The sequence below is a fragment of the Halyomorpha halys genome, unplaced genomic scaffold, assembly GCF_000696795.3.
Source record: "Halyomorpha halys isolate HHAL.00 unplaced genomic scaffold, Hhal_1.1 Scaffold1581.1, whole genome shotgun sequence".
In the NCBI taxonomy this organism is placed as follows: domain Eukaryota; kingdom Metazoa; phylum Arthropoda; class Insecta; order Hemiptera; family Pentatomidae; genus Halyomorpha; species Halyomorpha halys.
In genome coordinates this window covers 86,603-108,618 of record NW_027107185.1, presented here as the reverse complement: position 1 = coordinate 108,618, position 22,016 = coordinate 86,603, and the positions used below count along the sequence as shown (strand labels likewise).

The window sequence follows — 22,016 nt, the reverse complement described above, 5'->3', positions numbered from 1 at the left end:
TGTCATTATGAAATAAAATTTACTGGTTGTATTTTTTTATACAGTTGTAAATATCAACAAATAAATTTTAAAAAAATTTTTTTTTCTCTTTGAATTATGACAAGTAACGGAATATTGAGAGCAGCAGTTCTAAACCTGGAGAATATGAACCAAAAAAACCAACTTCCAGCTGCAGTCAACTAACTTTTACCTGCAGGGAATCCTACTCCAGAGGAAATTCAACAACTACCTGAAGTCTCTTTAGCACAATTTCATGCCACGACGCTATAATGGATTAAAGTCCGTATGGAAACCGTCCAGGACCTGAGGAAGGCGGTGTCGGACCTACAAAAAATTCACTGGAGAAATCAGAAAATAAAATAATTTTTTAAATAGGTGCGATCACCTATTAAGACGAATAGAGGATGCAAAAGCACTGAAGTAGCTGTGGTCTGCCGAGTACAAAGAAGTATCTTAAATCAGATTCAGGAGTATGAAGAGATCCTGTTGGAGGGTCAACAAAGAAAGACTAAAGAAGGCATTCGAAGGAGGGCGGTGGACCCCAGAGGAGGACATATTCATAATGATCAGAGAAACGAAAAATCCGAGACAGTCTAGTGGGCAGTATGCCGCAGAACTCCTGGCACGCTATAACAGAATCGTAGATAAACTCAGCGAGATGATGGAGACAATCCAAGTACAGGGTCGGATACAATTCCTAACCATGGTACTGAAGATTCAGTTGGCAAAATAACTGGGGAAGAAGGAGAGAATGTCGAGAGACCGCTCGTTATAGAGATAAGAGCTAGGGAGGTGGAAGCCCGAATAGAAGTATAAGAGCCAGGGTGGACCCGGATATCATATCAAAGGCCGAGAATCATGTCTAACTTTTGGAGAGGGAGAGAGCGCAGAGATGGTAGGAGGGAGAGAGCAAATAACCAGGAAAATAGAGCGGGCCAAGCGAAACCCAGAAACAATGGTTGGTGGGAAGACCACAAGTGTCATGGTTGCGGGAAGGTTGGGCATCTAGTGGCGCATTGCCCGCGCATGAAATGCTTCAAATGTGGAGCAGAGGGACATATAGCACAATAGGACCTGCAGCGTTAAAGGGGGAACAGTAATGGAATTGAGTAACTGGGAGACTAAGGGAGAGAAGGTTACAGTCCATTTGATGGGAAAAATGCCCCGAGACTATCAGATAATCATTGGCTGCTATCTTTTGGAAAAGGTAAAGATAAAAAATATTGGGGGTCAGTGGGATATTAGAATTGTAGGGAAGATGTTCACCTGTCAGAAACTCGTGGATGACGGTAAAGCGCGAGTAGTCTTGATTAACCAGAGGGAAAATTGGAATGAGGCAATATTGAAGCAATATGATGATATTTTTTTCAAAGAAGGGGAAGTACTGGAAGCTACAGGAAGAACGGTGCACGAAATCACATTGAAGAAGGATAGGGTGTATATTTTAAAGTTTTTATTTTTTCATTTTAGGAACTTAATAAAAATATGTGGGTGTAAATATCAGTGATTCATGAGGAGTTGTATTGTTTTTTATTTTCTCTAATTTTTTTTTACACAGCGTGCTGTTATTTTAAGTATTTTAATTGTATTTTTTTTTATTTTATTAATTTTTTTTAAATTTTATTATTTTAGTATGTAGGAGATCATTCATCACTATTACCTATTGCCCACAACTGTGTGGCAGATTGTAATATCTATCAATAAATAAATCTATCATTATAATAAATTGTATTTGTATCTATTTCATTTATTATTATTATATTTTAATTATATTTGTATATATCTTTTTCCTTTGTATATAATAGAGTTTACGAGGATTGTTCGTAAACCGCTGGGGGGAGTTACGAACTGTCAGCTGCCAGGGCTATATATAAATAAGAGAACTTATACATTTGAATATACTGGACTACGCTGTGGAAGGAATAGAGGAGGTGAAATCTTAATAAATTTGAAGAAAAAAACAGTAGTTTATAAAAAATAAATGAAATTATAATAAAACATAATGAAGTAACTTAGGGCTTTAAAAAAATAAACTTTTATTGATTAATTAAGAAACAAGTCTTAACAGACTGTAATTCTAATTTAAGAAATACAAATGAGTTAATATATAAAGGGTTTATAACTTTTAATAATACGTAGTTTTTTTTTAGCTTGATCAATTTTAAAGAAAGGAATTGAACCGATTTGAAAGAAATAGTATAGTTGAAAATGAGAAGATTTTTTAGTTTTTAGTTTTGATATTGGTAAAATGGTAAAATAGAGGGGAAGCGTGGAAAAGTTGGACCCACAAATAAACGGGAAGATGAAGAAAAGAAAGATGTTCAGGAAATAGGTCTTAAATGGAGGAAAATACAGCAACTGATGGAAGACCAGGAGGGGACTTTAAAGGCTTTCTTCTCACAATGTAGAAGAGGCTAAAAAAATATTGAATATAATGTTAAGGAGGGTGTTATAATCAAGTCATAAAAGAAGGATTGAAGGAAACCCTATACGATGAAGATAGTCAGTTTTCTATGTTCAATGAAATTCATGCCAATGAATTGTAGTAATTATATATTTCGTAATGTACTTGGAAATAAATCAGGCAGTTAACACGTAAATTTGTTGTGATATATTACTGGTATATCATCACTGTTACACTTTGTTGCGGTATCATATAAATCAATTATTTATAAGATGGGCCATTTAATCAGTATGCTTATATTTTATTTATTTATGTAAGATTGTCATTAATAAAAAGATGTATTTCTTTCTAGAATGAAGTACTTTCAACAGCTTGGCTTACAGCAAAATATTTAAAAAATATCAAATTCAACAAGAAAGTATATCTTGCTGGAGCGATCTCTATCAAAGAAGAGTTGGATGCGTTTGGGATTGAATCCATTGGTGTTGGCGTAGGTAGTCATATATTTGTTGAATCTAAGATTCTATAGTTTAGGGCAAAAGATAACACAGGTCATGGAATTATGACTATATTTATTTAACACAATAACAACACGGATCGGAACAATAGCAGAGACACTAACTCGTATATACAATGTGTAAGGTTATACATGAAACGTGGTCGAGACAGTGTTGCCATAGATTCACAAATAAATTATCCTAAAATATTTAAGGAACAAACTTCATTGTCTATTTCATCTCTTAAAAATTTATGTTTAGGTATTCTTGCGCATTATATTAAGAGGATACTCCGAAATTCCTGCTTTTTATCTCCAGATTAACAAAATTAGATAAGTTACATATGGATAAAGGTTTAGGACTGCCACATGAGAATATCCATATGCTAAAAATACACGAGTTTTAGTGCTATTATTCATTTTTTGTTAATTTTTTTTTTGTTCTTTAGAAAATAGTTATTATCTATAAGGCCTTTCCCACACGAGTTGAGATGAAATCGAAGTGAAAGAGACTCGAGGTAGAAGAAAGATAAAATTGGACTGTATGCGATTGATAGTCTAGTAAGTAATAGTGAAGCGAGGTAGACTCGTATTGCAAAAATCTAGTAACCGATTGCATCCACTCTCTCGCTAGGACTTCGAGTCTTTCTCACCAGAGGGATGAAATATTTAATCTTGAAATATTAAATAGAAATGAGTCTACTTTTCCATTACGTTTAATTATCTGTTAGGGCTTTTCTTTAATAAGAAATCAACATTTCATGGAATATGTGTGGTTCGGAGTAACAATTTTTTTCTTTGACCGTACTCGGATATACCACCTTTCCTTTTATTATTACAAATGGCCAATCATTCATCTTTCGACATAACTTTTACATTTAAAAAAAAAAAAAAAAAAAAAAAAAGCAATGTTCTTAGAGGCCTGTATCTATTGTTTTTTTTAATACCACAACACATATCACTGCTCCAGAAATATAATTTCGTACCTGTAAAATTTTATGAAATTGATTTCATTGTGTTGGTGGGCACAAAAATTCTTTTACAAACTCCTAGTAAATGCATTTTTGAGCCTACTAATGCAGTAAAGCCAATTTTACGGTTGCGTTATTAGATTTCCGGATCGACCATCATCGTTTCCGAAAATATTCCTTAAGAAAATTAGATTTTCAATTTTATTTTTCTTATATCTTCAATCTGGACATTGGTTGTTGCTGCACAGAATTGATGGTATTCCTGGACTATTTAATTTTAAATTTTTATCTTGTTGCCCTTCTAAGGCTTATTGCAACATAAAATCCAGTCTCAAGTCATGCCATTGTTTGGAGGTTTTATCAGTGTTGGAGTATTAGGTCGTAAACTGGTAAGAATAGAGTTTTGAGCTATAAAACTGGCATAAAGGGTGATAGAAAAAAATGAAACCACTCATTCATTATAAAAATAATTAGTGATTTTAGTAGACGAAGTATGGATCCAAAAAAAAGTTTACAGATGGCTAAAAAATGTATACCAGTTATTCAAGTCTGCATGTGAAATAATAGCAAAAATGACAACGTGGACAGTAATTTACTTAGGTTTATTAGCCTTCATTCTATATTAAAAAAATCCGCATGTTTACCTCAATTTCCATCCAATGCTGTGTTTGGTGTCCTAAAGATTTTGCAGATCAATTTGTTTGTTACATCAATCGTTAGAATTATAAGGACTAATTTTTTCCTTAAATTATTTGTAAAATTGCAAAAAATAATGCAATGGTTAACAGTACAATATTTACAAGAACGACCTGACGGACAAATCATTTTGAATTCAATTAAATATACAAAACTAATTAAACATTTCCTCTACCTAATTTTGGAAGCTGTAAAAGTAGGAAGAATGGACGAAATGTTTTGAAAAAATCTAGAATTTGTTATACATAATAAATTGATAGGCAATATTATATGATACACTAACGTCGGCGAACTACCAGTTTCCAATCGAATTATATGATTTGGAGGTCATCTAGGTCAGAGATAATAATGTTAGAGGAATTCAACCTGTGCTAACTCAACAGATTCCAAATAGGTAAGCCCGTTAAGTCAAAGAAACATTTTAGTTTCCCATGTAACGCTCTTTTCTTATATGAAAATCTCTTGCGAATTTTGATCTCTGAATAAAGTGGTCAAATGCCTTGGAAAATTTAGCCGAGACCGAAAATGGCACCCTGATTTAATCATAATATTTCCAAAGGTTTATTAGCAGTTGGTAACCCAATAGAAAAAAATACAAGATAGATGATCTGGAAAATCCGAATAGAGAGAAACTTTTATTTTTCAGGTTTTGCAAGCTACTTTGATTAATCCAAATAAAATAGCCTGACCTGGCTTATATCTTCCATTGTTACTATAAGTCCCAAAGATTCCATTATTTCAACCAATAGTTACTCCTCCCGTTTATGTTGGTATGATCTACTAATTTCTTCTCATATAAGTTGGTATTTAGGCACATACTACTTATTGTCTACATTGTTTAAGTATCATCTGTGCGCATTAAAGTGTCCACATAATACTACATTGATACCTGGTTGGATCGATATAGTGCTGTCGATTTACCGAACCAAAAAATACCTGCTCAGCGCCTTGATGATACCCGTTTTACTAGACTAATACCCGCTATTTAACCAGCTCTTGGAGAATCGTTATAACTGTAACTGCACGATTACTACGTTCTTGATTGTACTGTCGCACTAGCTCTGGCGTGTTGATAGTACAAGTGATAAAATGAAGCAAATGTTACATTAACTATCACAAGTTTACACCTTGACAGTGATCATTCCTACAGTTTCTGTTATTGCGACAACAGTAGCAGCCACTACCATGATTTAACAGTTTGATAGTTACTGCCATGACAGTTTATTGTCGCGACAGTATTGATGATCTGGGTCTGACGTGATAGTTGATTGCACAAGTAATGTCAGTGAACTAACAGTCGCGTTAACTGCTACGTTTAACTGTCATATGTATACCCCTTGAGAGCCAAACGTCGCCACTTATCAATCTTACCAGATGTAATGACGATAGACGAGAAAACATCATTCTTATGTTTGTTTTTTGTTTTAATTTTGAAATCAATTCTATTCAATTTTTATATTCACTTCACTAGCAGTTATGATTTTGGACCCCTAAGATAATCCGCTCTAGGCCCCAAAAATAATCAGCTCCGAGCACTAAAAATAATCAGCCATGAGCCCCAAAAAAAGGTTATCCCCGGGCCCCAAATGTAAATCCAACCCGGGCCCCACAAACAAATCAGCCCAAGGTCCAAAAATTATATTCATCTGATGCCTAAACAATAAATCAATCCCGGGCTCCAAAAAGAAATATGCCATGGGTCTTAAATAGTCCAGGTACGTCTATGTCCTAAAATTCAATATCTAAGGAAAAATAATAACCTGTTAGTAATAGAAAATGTATCTAAGGATTAACTAAACAAAAACTAATTGAAAGTGCTACATTGTACTAGCACACCTACATATAACGTAAAGCCATTTGACACGAAATCTCTGATCCCCAACAATTACCCGCTAAGATAAAAATTACCCGAAAATAGGCAGCACTGGTTAAATATGAAATTAAATAATACGCTACTGATCTCCAAACCCACTCTAAAGTCACTTTTTTTTGTGAGAAAACGTTTTTAATGCTAATAACACTAGTTAGGCTAGAGTACCGTAGCGGTTTCTCTATTATTTATTATCAACTTATGTCAAATGTACGCATAGGCTTCTATTTTATAACATAATAGTTGTACCCCGAGTTTCACCGGCATAAAATTTGACTATACATCCCTATTCCATACACATGACGAGTGCATTACCATCTACATCCGAAATTTATGTGGGAAAACATAAGCATAAGGTAATTTTACAAGAAGGTATTCCTCCAAATTGTCTATAGTTCCATATTGATTGACATAATGGTCACCGATCGGTACCTATGGATTAGTGCGCTCAAACAGACGCTTTGGTTTTAAATATAAGTGTAGATTATTTATGACTAAAATTTATAGTGATCATTCACTTCTATTTCAGCCCGATAATTATGAGCCTAAAAGTTCCCCTGGTGGTCCCTTAGTGTTTAAAGATGTCGAGTTACTTCCTGATATTGGAGCTGTAGTGATTGGCTACGATCTTTTCCTCAGCTACCCAAAGATTGCGAAGGCTTGCTCTTATTTGAATAACCCTGAATGTTTGTTTATTGCTACTAACAAAGACGAAAAGATTCCAATAGCAGGTGGTCTTACAGTTCCAGGTAGGACTCTTAAAATTTTGTACTTTCGATCCATGTACAATACGGCTCCAATTTCTGAGGCTTAGTGGTATAGACTATATAATTTCCATACATGTTAAATAAATCTTGTATTTTTGAGCAATTTGAAAAATGAACCTTTATAATAAGCTTTCTTTCAAAATCATAATACAGGAAGAATTTCTATAAACATTCATTCATTGGTATGCAGATTCGGATGTTAAACCAAAGTTCTTAGACTAAATTTTTGTATAAATAAATTATTTTTTTGAAATGATATAAGTAAAAAGCCATTTTTTCATGATTTTTCATAATAATCATTTTTCACTCATATAAATGAAATGTTTTAAATTTAATATTTTAGTTTATTTAAAAACAAATTTGATTCTTTTTTTCTCAACTTTATTCTTTACAAACCTTCCAACGTTTCGACCCTCAAGTCATTCTCAAGGATACCTTCATTTTGATGTCATTTTCTTTTTTAAAATCTTAAAAATGCAGGCTAATTGCCTTGTCCATAAAAGTTTTTCTATATAATTCCTTTTTAAATTTAAAACTTTTACAATCCACTTTTCTTCTTTCTTTCATTTACATTTGTAACCTTAAAACAGAACCTACCTTCAAACGTTTTTGATATAGAATATATTAATAAAAATGAATTTAATATTTTAGGTTCAAATGACTGGAAGAATTAAAAAATTATCTAATAAGGTATAGTGAAAAAATCTTCCATGTTTAAATTTCTTTAATTATAAATCATTTAAAAGTGACAACGTTGCCTGGGCCATCGTCCCATCAATAGGCACACTTAGATCTGACTCCAATTATCAATGTGAGGTACTCTATACCAGAAGGCCTCGACAATGCGTTGTCATATAGGTTAGGTAACTGGTTCGGAGATGAATGGACAGGATGAGTCTTACGGGTGCTAGCCGTAAGTCTTTGAAGAACTGAAACTTCGCTATACAAGGTACTAGTCTGCAGTCGCGAAGAGGAATGTAAGCCCTGACAGGGTACTAGCTTGCAATTACTTGCCTATTGCTTACTACTTTGCAATAGGATCCAAGGTGTAAAACAGAGGATGTAACCGTCTGGAACCAACGTGAAATAAGATATTTAAGAATATACTGAATTTGTATTTGGGTATATGCAATGTCCCAAGAGGATACTGTTTCACCAGTAGCTCTTGAGGAATGATTTTGCTAAGAATGCAAAAGCCGACAGGAAACACGGCCTGAAAGAAATTACTGTGAATCAGTATATTCTTTTATTTACTTTTTTTTTTCCTAATAACCTTTTTAAAGAGTACGATAAATCAACTTTGGTCCTGCTTCCTTTGAGCCCACAATTCCTTCATCCTTTGAGAGTGCCGCTTATTCTCCTCCTGAGTCCATTTCCTTCCACGTGTTGATTTTATCCTTTCCCGAAAACCTGTCTCTTGTATAGTTTTTTGAAATAATGTTCTATCAGTTATTATCTCTGTGTTTATGCCGAAGTTTTTCATGTCATTTTCCACTTCACGAAACCAAGTGGGTTTTGATTTGTAATTTCTTAATAGGTCAAAGAACTGCTTTGTTAGTCTATCCTTGTTCATTCTATAAATATGTCCATAAAACTGTAGTCTTCGTTTCTTCATAACATCTGTCACTTTCTCAATTTTTCCAGATCCCCAATTCTGTTTAGTTTAAGTTCCGATGCAAAGAGTATTTTGGGTGTAACTACTGTCTGAAAATGTCTCAATTTCGTGTTCCGGGACATAGATTTCTTGTTAATTATATTTCTTGTAATGTAATACAATCCTTCCATTTTTGTACTCTATTGTCTGTTGCAATTCCTTCTTTGGTTTTGTTGGATACCAATTCTCCGTGATATTGAAAGCAATCCGTTTTCAATATTGTGTCGTTATTTATCTTAAGGCACTGCGGTGCATCAGATATGTTCGTCTTGAGTTGTGTTTTTGCAAAGGATATTTGCAATCCTACTGTGAAAGCTTCGTATTGTAGAACAGAGATTTGTTCTTGTGCATGTTCAAGTGAGTCAGTGAGTAATGCCATCTCATCTGCAAAAGCTAGACAATCTGAAGTAATCTTATTTAGTTGTCTTCCAAGTTGTATGCCGTTGGTGTTTATTGCTTTTCTCCATTCCCTTACCACTTTCTCTAACGCACTATTAAAAAGGAGGGGTGCAAGTTTATCTCCTTGCCTCACCCCTGACCTTATATCAAAATCCTTCCAGAGTTCCCCTATAAATTTTACCTTAGATGTTGTGTTTGTAAGGGTTGTTTTAAAATTTCCGCTGTTTTACTGTCCAGTCCCAATTCTTTTTAGAATTCTGACTAACGTGTCTTTGTATATTGAGTCGTATGCCTTTTTGAAATCGACAAATTTATTTACGTTTTTTTATGACAGTAATTTATTTACAATTACTATTTAACTCACATGAGTTATACATAAAAATGCTAATTATTTGCAATGTAATCACTAAATGAATATAAGAAAGTTTCTGACAAGCATGGGAAGTGTTCTCCGGTGAAAAGTGATGGAAGTGTTAGTTCTGGCGGGAAGCAATAAAAGTGTTAGTTTTTCCACTCGCTCATAAGTAGGGTCCACAAATTTATCTCCTGACATTTAGATGTTGAAATAATTTTTATTTTGTTAAAAAAAAAAAGAAAATGTTTCGAGTTACTTTAATTTTTTTATCTCGAGCTTTTCACCACATATTTTTCTTATTATATTTCCAATTAATTCATTGTGGGTTGAATCGGTTTGAGAACATTATTTATAAATCTAACATCTCTTTGTCATTCCTGTTGTTCTAATTTGGTCAATGATAAAAGTGTCTTTTTAATTTAGATTTTTCAGGTCACTACGGCTGATTGTGAATGTTTGATTTCGAAAACATTTTTAAAAAAATAAGTGATTTGAGCTCTATTTTGACTTGCATACTGTTTTTTATGATCCCAGGAAGCAACATGAAAATTGAGGAATTTTTGAAGATGGTTTAGTTGCTCAAAGTGTTCATCTAGAAAATAAAAAGTTTTTTGCGAATTGCCCAAATATGCATGAAAGAAAAATAGTATTGTTTGTAAGTAAGAAAACTGTCAGCTGACAGTCCGTAACTTATATATGTATAAATACAGGTAAATTTTGTTATGCTCATGTGAACGGAAATTAAATTCCCTACAAAACAAAAAACAATCATCAAAATCATACCATCATTATTATTTGGTGCTTGATTGTGAACTTAGGAAACAGGTCACCTTCCACAGAAATCAAAGGTGTTTTATAAAGGGCCTTCCGGGAGCCCATTTCAACGCGAGAATTATCGATGCGATTTTGAAAGATGCAAGAAATAAGAAAAGTAATTGCGCGGTGGTATTTATCGACGTTGTTGGTGCCTTTGACAATGTTGGTCGTGATCATATTGTGAGCTCACTGAAGGCGAAGTGCGTGTCGCCGGATCTCAGAGATGTGATTTCGGCTCTCCTTACTACAAATAACATCAAAATAAATGTAGGTGCCCACTCAACAAGCCAAATCAGAGTAAAGCGTGGAGTACCTCAAGGCGGCCCCTTGTCGTCTTCGCTATTCAACCTGCCCATAGACCATCTATACCGCGACCAGTGTGAGCAAAGCTTCGTAAGTAAATATGGATATAAGCTCAATAGCGACCAAAACTGTGTGGTCCTCACAGGGTTCGCGGATGACCAGGCGGTTTCAGCGTGCGGCAGGGTTGCTGCGGAAAGAGTCATTGATAGCGTACAGAGGACGTTCAAAGAAATCGGATTGGCATCGAAGCCTCGAAAGAGTGTGAGCATCGTCATAAATAAGGGAGAGCTGAAATCGACGAAGCTCTCCCACGAGAACGCAGATATCATCCTAACAATGAAAGAAGGCGACACCATAAAATATTTAGGATGCACATTCTCGGGAGAGCTACTGTTCAACGAGGATTCGATGACACAGTTGAATATGAATTTGGATAAACTCGTCACCTCGTGGTTGCTTAAGCCCGAACAGAAGGTCAACACTGTTAACCAGTACGTGTTCCCGGGTCTTACATAACTTCTCCAAACTGCTCCCCTCACAAAGCTACGTCCTGAAATCCTAGATGGCATCGACACAATGATTCGCAGAAGTGTTAAAGCCATTATAGGGCTCCCTGCGAACACCTCCACGGCGATGTTGTATGCTCCGAGAAGGTACCGAGGTCTAGGCTTGATCCGCTGCCAATGGGAGGCTCCCCTACAACACTGGTCCATTGCTCAGCGGCTGTCAATGCTCTGTTCCAGTCCACTTTCGATTGTTCAGCTGAGATCGCTGAATGTGCCGATAGATTGGGTGTTGATAAGGGGCATCGGAGTGTGAAAGCTCTACGACAGTCGCTACGTGAAAATGCGTTCGAGGAATGGGCTAACTGCAGGTGGCAGGGCATTGGAGTACGCCATTTCAAGGAGGCAAATAAGTTTATATACGATAAACAAATACTTACAGGCTCTGAATGGTCCAATGCCCTGAAATTGAATATAAACTACCCTCCCCTCCCCTCCCCCCGTGGAGTCCCAAGTGTCAGCGGACCGGATAGAGAAGTTGGGTCCCTCTGTAGCAAATGCAACAGAGAGCCGGAAACACCAGCATATGTGCTGGGGAAATGCCCCAACAACTCCCTCCTCATAACACGCCGACATCATAGAGTGAAATACGAGTTAATGAAGCTCCTAAAAGAAAGAGAATTTGCCTGCTTTGACGAGTTCTACTGCGTAGATAGGGATGGATCCACAAGATATGCGGATATTGTTGCTTTTCCTAAAAAGGGGAAGTCGGCAATTATTCTGGATCCCACCATGAGATATGAAAATAACGACCTTGACCAGGCAAATAAGGTAGATAGGGAAAAGAAGGAAATCTACGATAAATGTATCCCTTTCCTCTAGGAGAAGTTCCATGAGGGCTTCGGAGAATGAGACTTCAATGTGAGAGGTCTCTGGTTCAGAGCCTGTGGAACGATTCCCAGCACAACTAGGAGCTTCATGGAGGAGCTTGGGGTCATGTCCAGGACGTGGCTAGGTTGACAGAGAATATAATACACCCTGGGAATCATACACCATCACATGCATGGAAATTAATGAGTGGGGGAGTTTATCCAGAGGAGGGATGGTATGGATGCATCGCATATCTTATTTCTTGTTTTATCTATTACTTTATTATTTTAAATATTTTTATATTTGTTATATAGGGGAATTTGTTGATCAAATGAAATAGGGGTTGTGAAATAGAAGGGAAAGAAAAAAAAAAGGAATAAATTGAAAAACTTGTAGTTAGTTTGTAGACTGGTATTCATTGTAAAAGAAAACTGTAAAAATAAAAAATGTTGTCTTTCTATTACATTATATCATATAAAAATATGTAATTTATATATGTCCAGTCACGGATTGATCAGTATGCTGTGTAATGTAGCAACCCGATGTATTTGGGAAGCATGAATGAATAAAGTATTTCTTTAAAAAACTACAGCATATTTGACCTTGTGCACATGTTTTGTTTTATGTTTTTCAATAATGAACCTTCGCAATATTGTTCTAAGTTAATAACTTTCATTTAATACTTTTCATTTTATAATATAACTTAAAAATAGTATTTTTTGTAATTGAAATTATTAAACTTGCATTTTATTTAAACAATACATATTATTTGATCCTAGAATTTTTGTTGGCGAGTTCTATTTCCTAAGTTTTATAGAAATATGCTCTTTATCAAAGTACTTCACAATCATGCCTCAATAGTTCAATATAGTAGCCCTTTGGCCATTATAAGTTAAAAAGTATGTGGTACAATTTTTTTTTAAAAAGGCTAATAAGTACTTAGATTATTATAGTTTCCTCACCCTTTTCATTGGATTGGTACATAATTATCTATATTACAAATTTTTAGAATAAACTTTATCATTTTAAGTTTTTAGTATGACCTGTTAGGGAGTATGAAAAAAATAAGTCCTATGGGCTATGTAGGGAAGGTGGAGATTCCATCTGTGAAGTAAATTTCAACCTGATTTTACTGTTAAGGAGGGCTCCTTATGGTCATGAAAAAAAAGTTGAAGACTGCTGATCTAATCAATATTTATCAAAATAAATTATGAATTCTTCATATTTTCTTCAGCCATTTTTATGTGATTGCTACTTTTTTTTAATGATATGAACAAATAATAATATAATACCTTTCAAAGTGACGAGGAATATTAAAACAATTAAATTATTTTAAGGTACTGGCACATTAGTTACAGCAGTAGAAGCATGCTCTGAGAGAAAAGCAGAGGTCATGGGTAAGCCATCTCCATTTGTCATTGATAATATCCTCATTCCTAGTGGGTTAGATCCGAAGCGTTGTCTTATGATAGGTGACAGGTGAGAATTTTTATTTTTTCCCATTTAGCTTAAGATTCATTGGGAAACAAAGTGATTTATGATGAAATATCTAGTTTATTTCTCCAAGATTAGGTTATAGGTAGACTCTAATATTTAAATTACAAATTATGAAAATTGTCATTAAGTAACTAATAAAAAATTACAACGAAAGTCTCATCAGAACTCCCGAAAATCCAAAAAAAAATGTTGCCCCAAAAATATTTTTAAGTGTGATAAAACAGCAGTCCTCTGACAGCTACACTTGAGCCCTCCTGAAGATCTGCAACATGGTTCAAAATGTTGATTATCTATAAATAATTTTTTGATATTTTGAGATTTTTTTTAACTGCCACCTGAACAAACTATTCTTTAAAAAAAATGGATTTGTGTTTTAATACTTTATTTATTTTTTTATAATTCCAATGTTTGCATTATTGTTCTCATTTGATAAATTTTGTTATAGATGTAACACTGACATTGTGTTTGGCAAACAAAGAGATATGATTACATTACTGGTTGAAACTGGAGTTCACAAACATAGTGATTTGAAGAAATTCAAATCTTCAGGAATGAATCATTTAATTCCATCATATTATACATCTTCACTGAGTGACCTGCTAGAAATCATCAGCCTCTGATAGAAATAGTCATTCATTTTCATAATTGAACTGAAGTCAATATTGATCTTTTTTTTTTTTTTCTTAATAATAAGTTAGTTGGATAATGTTGACATACTATAAATTTAAAAGTGACCTTTTGGTTCCCTTTAAAAAAATTTTTTTTTTTCAAGTTATAGACCTGATTCCTATCTTACAACTGGAATGAAGATTACCATCATCTTTTTTATAAGCTACTCAGATATTTGAAATAATAAGTCATAAATCTTAATGAAATCCAATTGGATCTTTTAACACAATTGTAGGCAGTAAATAATAGCACATTTTGGGATATTTTACACAATATTACATATTTTGGGGTATTTTGTATCTTTAAAATTTGTTGAATCTACTTTTTTCTTTAACTTTTTCTGCATATTTATAATTGATAATGGTCAAAAGGCATGGGTTACGATTAATTTAAGCACACAATTGTTTTATCTGAGAATAATATACAATCACCTATCGTGCCAGATTTTGTTTTTGTAGTAAAAATACTTCTAATGAAAATACCTCAAAATTTACATTTTATTAATTGGACCCCCTGACTTCCAATCCCTCTCCCCTCTATATCAGTGGGGACTATTAAGCCTGAAATCACACATGTTCTGAGGCTCACCTCAAGGCTCTCGTTGCCACCCCCTAGAGAACCATTGCCTTATATGGAGCCGAATGTAGGATATTAACAGAAAATGAGAAAGTGGAGTGACAGCTGCAGAAATAAGGTTTCTGTGAAGGATTAATGTGAGAACAAGAAGGTATTCCTTCAGCAATGAGAGGATCAGGACAAAACTAAGAGTCCTCTCAATGAAGGAGTTCCTGAAAACCATGGACTATACCTCTGACGGTGGAAGCCCTCAAGTAGTATCAAGGATGTCGTACCTGGAATTTATCAACCATTTATGCAAAAGGAGAGGAAAAATCTCTACCACGCAAAGAACTGATAGCAAGAACAGTTCTGCTTAGACATTACCCTACACTGAAAAGTACTACAGGGGAACAAAAAAGAAAAATAATTCTGATCCAGTCAATTGTCAGTTCATATAATCATTTGTTCAATCTCTTGATTAAACTTGTGTATTCTTTAATACTCTTATCATGCTCTTTCATTCTTTTAACAATAGCAAGAATAGATTAAGGACAATATATTAAATATAAACATAATTGTATGACCAAAAAATGAATAATGTTTTTTAAATATTCACTTATAAATTATAACAAACAACTTAATAGTATGTTGAAAATTTATTTTAAGGATAATCATTAATAACTGAAACATTCCTAAAAATGAATGATAAAACATTTATTAAAATTGTGAATATTTTATTACAACTTTTGTCCAATTGATGTTAGGACATTTTCACCTGGTTTAGCTTTTGAAAACAAAAAGTTGACATGATAAATAAAAACAAAAATAGTAACACAAGCATTAATACATGTTTGGAAAAATTTACAGTTTATTGAGTAATTAATACATCACAAAGTTTAGAAGTGTACTGCTGAAAAAGGAAAGTTCTACCCGATAAATATACAATACACATACATTATGCTAGTATGTATATATTTAATTATTTACAGTATCAACTAATATGAGCGCTGTTTGTTTCTTTTGAAAAATATGTTTACAATATACATAAGTAGTACTACACTTTTATTACAAATTTGTTAAATGTCCTCACCTTATAAAAAAACAGTTATATAAAAGTTATTGTACTTAATCAGTATAGAAAAATCTATTTTCACAGTTATTAGTTAAATTATAAAAAAATCTGTAGTTTGTTTTTTGCCAACTTACAGTAACAATAGTATGTGCTTTACTTATTTAATTTTTTTTTTGCCTTGTTAGTATAGTTGGCAAGAGCAGTATTTTCTGACAGTATATTTCTTAGCTTTACTATTATGGAAACCAATAAATAAGCTTACCTTATAATCAGAAAATCAAGTTTGTATTAAAAACCATGATTACCCAGATAATTTTCTTTAAATATGTACCACTTACTTTTATTAAATGTTCTTACAAATCAAAATACTTTAAATAATGGCTCAATTGAATTTGATTAATGACATTGTTGCTATTTTAAATCCTCTGGGTAGATCTATTTTTAATACTTTTTTTTCATAAGAAATTAAATTTCATCAACGTTTAATCAGGGACCAAAACATTTATTCACCTAATTAAAATACAACAAAACAATTAAAACAAATTTTAGCTCTTTTCCGACTTTCTGGCACTAGAAATGGAAGGAGACCATAGGATCTCCGTTCTGATGGACGCAGTCTTACAGCGATTGGGCTGTTAAGATATACCTAGATGACTACTCCAATTCTAGATGTGCTTAAGATAACACAATCTATACTAAGCTGAAAGGAGAATCATCTTATTTAGGCTAGCTAGACAGAGCTTCCCACAAGTAGTAGGATTTACTACTAGCCCAGTCCTATTGGGTGGCTATCTGTGGCGGATCTGGTTTCAGATTTTTAGGTAGAGTAAGGACTTTTGGCGAGGGCCAAAAAAAAAATTGCCAAATGAGGTCTGATTCTTATTTCATTTTATTAATGGTATCTGTTGTATCACATGTAACATTTTTCTAATATTTCAGGACTATTATTGCTGAATCAGAAACTATGCTCATGTTTTCCATGGAAGAATAAAAAATATTTATGTTTTTTCACCATATAATAGTATACCAATTTAACGATAGAGGTTGTTATTATTTTATACCATTCAATTCTCAACTTTCATAAAAATAAAATATTTTCTTAAAACATTTTATTTATTTTATAAATTCAACTGGAATATAATCTTAATAGATCATATCATAAAAGTTTTAAGGATATATAAATATAAAATTTCAATTTTACTTTGATTTGATTTGAGATGATTCACAGCTTATTTTAGTACAGTTGTTTATTTATGCCTTGTGTAAAAATTTATTTTCCTAGCATTATTAATTATTATTTACTTTTAAAGTTTAATTTTGCTCAAGTTTCAACTCTTTGTTTTTAGTTTTTGCTATTTTGGTTATACACTTCTCCGCAATAAGATAAACTAAATTGAAATAAAATGTTACATTCCATTGTTTGGTGAAGTGTCTAGTTCTTCATTGATTTATTTCGACAAACTTTGAAAAAACTAATTTTAAAAATTTTTATTTCATCAAAACAAAAATTTTATTTTTATTTTATATTAAAAGGTAAAAGATTGTTTCAGTCCCCGTTTTAACAGTGTAAATATTTTCAAAAACTATGGTATGTATTTTAAGCTGTCACTATATACTATTAGTTATTATTTAGGCATATAATATGGTAGATTATTTTTAGATTTTGAGAGAAAATATTTTTTGTTAATTTATCGCTTATTATTAATTTTTTTCCAGTTCAACCATATAAAAGTTTTTCTATTTTTCATTCTGCCAGTTCTGCATTGTTTTAAGCAAACTATTTTGATTTATGATACTCTGATCCAGTTGTAAGTTTAAACTGGCTTTTATATGTCTGGATTAAAATTTAGTCAGATCAATGACCTCCTTCAGGCTTATAAATACACTATTAATTTATGTGTTTTTACAGATAATTTGTTTTGGGTAGATAATGAATATCATTATATAGCAATAAATTTTTTAAACATAAGTAAAAGCTTTTTCACAGTATAAATTTAGTAATATTTTTAGCACACATATATAATTAACTATATTTTAGACTACAAAAAAGGTGATTTATAAAATCATCCTTATTGAATACATTTTTTGAAAAAAATGTAAAAATAATATTCTTATTTATACATCGTAAAAATTTTGCATTCAACAACTGTTAATGCATAGCTGTTTTGCTTTAATAGTAGCATATCTGTCCAAAAAAAAAGTTTTGATTTTATTTTGAATTGGATGTATTCCAAAGAAGTACCATAGACTGGGACTACTTTTTCTATTTGCTCATCCTACAGAGAATCCCAAAGCTAATAAAAGGGTTGTCACAAAGTAACCTCAGTGAACAATACAATCTATGAAATACATGAAAAATGAAAATTAAAAAAAATTTTTTTGCAGATGTGTCGCTATCAAAGCGAGGTAGCAATATGTTTAATCAGCAATGATATTGGGAAAAACAGACAATAAATTGGATATTTTTAGAAATAAATCATAATTTTGTGTCACCCATAAATCAATAATCAAGATAAATAATGATATTTACAAAGGAAAGCATGATCAAGAAATATTTTCTTTAAAAAAAAAAAGGCAATTATGAAAAATATGTTTTTTGAGCTTTTCAAAATCAGACAGTTGGATACTATACTATGATTCATTTTGTTATAACTTGCAAATATTATTACCAGAATTAAGCTTATTTCGCTAAGTGCTAACATGCAAAAAGGTTTGCATAATTTTTTGTGATAGAAAACTGAGATATAATTACAAATGGTTGATATCTCATTCCTTATAATAAACTGTATCTGTTTTTCTAAGTTCAGATGACAAATAGTAGATCTTAAGAATGTTTTCAATGAAACTCTTTGTTTAGAGTTTGTGTTCATTATACTTAATTTGTATTACACCGCCTGGGGACAAATCAGAGTGTGGTCTGAACCCCGACGGTGGTCCTGGCTCATTTTGCTCGTGGAGGAGGTGGAGGAGGCGGGCATTTTCCAAGACTTGAAGTTGAAACAGCTCGTTCTAAGATTTCTCCCCAATATTTCTCTTCCAAGTCTCGGCTAAGAGGAGTTGGAACTGTACAGCACTGAGTAGGGCTTTTCTTTCCTCGACATAATACCTTTCCAAGGTAATGTGTGAGCAATGAAAAGGAGAATAAAACATTATTATTGATATGAGAATAATAGGATTTTTCTTTAAAAGTTAGGAATTAATAAATACCTTTGTTAAAAACAATTCTTTGCTGATTCTTCTGAAGTTATTGTTAAGTAGCCAATACAAGAAAGGATTCCAAAAGCTGTTGCTAAGTGCCATCCATGTTACAATGAAATCAAGAAAGTCTGGCATCTGAAATAATTCAGTCTAAAACTAATAAATATTTCAAACGAGCATCTTATAAAAAAATATACGTAAGATATTAATTTTCATTTCAGTAGTTTTCTGTCAATTTTATCTGAACAGTCTTCTTAATTATATACTTTGAAAAATAAAAGAAAGCTTTTAGGAACTCTTTGTTTAATTTTTTGTTGGTAAATTAAAAAATAAATTTTTTTTTACCCTTTACACTATAAACTATTGAACTCAAAATCATCATCCTTATAACTTGTTAATCAATATGTAAATAAAATACAAGTATACATTAAGCCATCTGAAATCAACTATACAATATCCATCTAAATTTAATGATGAGTTGATAGTAGACCATCGGTAGTATATATGAGGAGAAGAGATAGACAATTTTTACTTATTGTGCTCTTCACTAACCACACTCTCCAGTCTCTTATCTTATCTTTATTTAAAGTTAATGAATAAAAAAATATAAGGATTTAATTTTGTTATTCATTAATTAAATGAAATATAATTAAGTATTATTTAATCATACAATCCACCAAACGTAACCCTATGATACTAAATTAATGATTCAACAAATCTTTCTGTTTAGATTCACAATCAATTGAATATATATATATATATATATTACACCAGCGGTTCCCAAAGTGGGTGCTGAGGGCCCTGAGGTTCCCAAAAGCATATGCCGGTATGAAGGAAATTGCCAGTTTCTGAAAATATTACAAAAAAAAAAAAAAAAATATTTTAAATTGAAATACCAATTATACAGTGCATTCTAGCCATTAACCGTCATGAATAGTCACTCAACATCACAAATTACTTTTGTGTATGATGCATTAACATCCATAATATTCAGTAATTTCTTTAAATGTCTCCAAAGATGCTTTATTGGAGGGTGGGGGACTTAACTTGGTGTAAAGGATAGTTAATGAGACATTTCAGAAGGTCTTCATACTGTGTGTAAAATAATTTTTAGGGTTAACTTCAGAAATGGCACCATTCTTTCAAGTATCTTTATAGGTTGTAGAAAAGTACTAAAGTAATCCATGAAGAATGAGAAAAACCTGAGTCTTTTCTTACATCCTCTTTCTTTTTATTTCTAATTGTTTCATAAAGAACTGAAGCTGCATCTTCAGTAATTCATTCAACAATTGCAAATCAAACATCTAGCTAGTTCTTTTGGTTTAAATAGTTAAACATGGTTGTTTCATTTATGAACATTTTTTATTTTATATTTTTCTTAAGAATACTGAAAAAAATCGTTAATTTCCGATAGGTTTGGATAGCTGGAAATGTCATGGAAATTAATCGAGAAAGTTGTAATTTCTTCACTTTATTATTGTTTATAAATTGCTGAACCTTGTGAACGAATGACAAAAAGTATGAACAAATGACATATCTCTCCCTCCTCTCAAAAAAAAAAAAAAAAAAAATGAGTGGTCGCATACAGTAATATTTTATGCATGATGGGACATTTTTCTTTTACATGTTTATTGATCAAAGCTATTGGAACAATCAAATGGGAGCAGTGCTCTATCGCCAATCGATGGACAACCTTTTTTTTTTCCTTCAAAGGAAAAGCGAAGCCAAAAAGAGTGAAGTTGGCCACGCCTTTGGAGCTTAGATTATGTTGAGGTTAATGGGAACATCCGCCATTGTAATCTAAACTGAATCAGACGATAGCCGTCAAATGATTTTAAGTTATTAATGTGGCGTTTACGTAACACGTTTAAGTGGTGAGCCTGGCGTAGTACCAGCGGATTGTGAATACCCTGTATTTATGGCGCAATTTATATACATGTTTTAATAAGTTTAAGTCAAAAAAAGTATTCAATCTCCTCACGCAAAAAGGGATAAAGCCTCCGCATTAATTTAGCAAATCGCGGATATTATTCAACGGTTAATATAGTTTTTGGTATTTTGTAGGAAACAAAGAGAATTTTTTGTTACAGACCAAAACGGCTTTTGCACTACATGGAATAAAAAGTAGCTTAAACAGTCGTGCCGTAGAAGCACTGGTAGTTGGTGCAGACCTGATTTTCTGCCACCAGCGAGCTCACAATATATTCGGTAACAGAAGAAAAAAGCTAATCAGAAATATTGAGAAGCATTCCGACATTACTGACGTGAAAACTTTTGTTATAGAGCTTTTATGTTCTGTCGTCCTTCACAGAATCTCGGAACTCTAGTTATAGTGAAGGCACGACGGCTGCATCCGGAAAGATGTGGTGGCAGCATGCATGTTTGAGCTGATAATACAAGAAGATATCATTTGCCTTTCTAGTAGCCAGTATGTGAGCCACCCTTTATCCTAAAGAAGGATTGGCCTTACTAATGCTCTTGTGGCGATAAGATCCTTAGAATGGTCCTGGCTAATGGAAAGCTGAATGCGATGACGGTACCAGAAAGGTTTGCAGTACCAAATATTGCTTCTCCAGTGTAAATCTAAATGAGAAGTCAATCTTCAGAAAATTAGACATAAAGAGTTTTATGGATGTGCTTTGGACTTAAAAGTGTTGTTAATCCTTTAAGATTTTAATGAATATGGTTCTGCAAGAACTTGACTTTGTCAATGGTGGCCTTGAGAACGTCTTCATCGTAACTCACAGACTAGGAGGAGCACAAGTGGCACTTGGATGAAACCTTTAGTTGCCTTCAACCTCATTATTAACCTCTCTAAGTGTGTTTTCACTGTAGAGGAATTATTGTTTTTAGAACATGAAGTAATTCAGCATAGTATAAATTTAAAATGATCTTGCATTAAAATTACATAAGAATAT

At 32.9% G+C, this 22,016-nt stretch overlaps 2 protein-coding genes across 5 annotated transcripts in view; one reads left to right on the top strand and one right to left on the bottom strand.

The window, feature by feature from the left end:
- Positions 1–15,397, top strand: part of LOC106690114 (glycerol-3-phosphate phosphatase) — a 31,764-nt gene extending 16,367 nt beyond the window's left edge. For 2 of the 3 annotated variants that reach the window (XM_067045496.1, XM_067045497.1), the window contains exons 4-7: positions 2,757–2,894; positions 6,967–7,186; positions 13,442–13,583; positions 14,047–15,397. In XM_067045496.1, coding sequence (XP_066901597.1) covers positions 2,757–2,894; positions 6,967–7,186; positions 13,442–13,583; positions 14,047–14,221 — 675 coding nt within the window. In that variant the 3' untranslated portion in view covers positions 14,222–15,397. The remainder of the gene's footprint in view (positions 1–2,756; positions 2,895–6,966; positions 7,187–13,441; positions 13,584–14,046) is intronic. The other variant, XM_067045499.1, reaches the window with a different exon arrangement.
- Positions 15,398–15,565: 168 nt separating this feature from the next.
- Positions 15,566–22,016, bottom strand: part of LOC106690113 (muscarinic acetylcholine receptor M5) — a 16,156-nt gene continuing 9,705 nt past the window's right edge. For both annotated transcript variants that reach the window (XM_014435418.2, XM_014435416.2), the window contains exons 3-4: positions 19,108–19,233; positions 15,566–19,006 (exon numbers count right to left, since the gene is read on the bottom strand). In XM_014435418.2, coding sequence (XP_014290904.1) covers positions 18,842–19,006; positions 19,108–19,233 — 291 coding nt within the window. In that variant the 3' untranslated portion in view covers positions 15,566–18,841. The remainder of the gene's footprint in view (positions 19,007–19,107; positions 19,234–22,016) is intronic.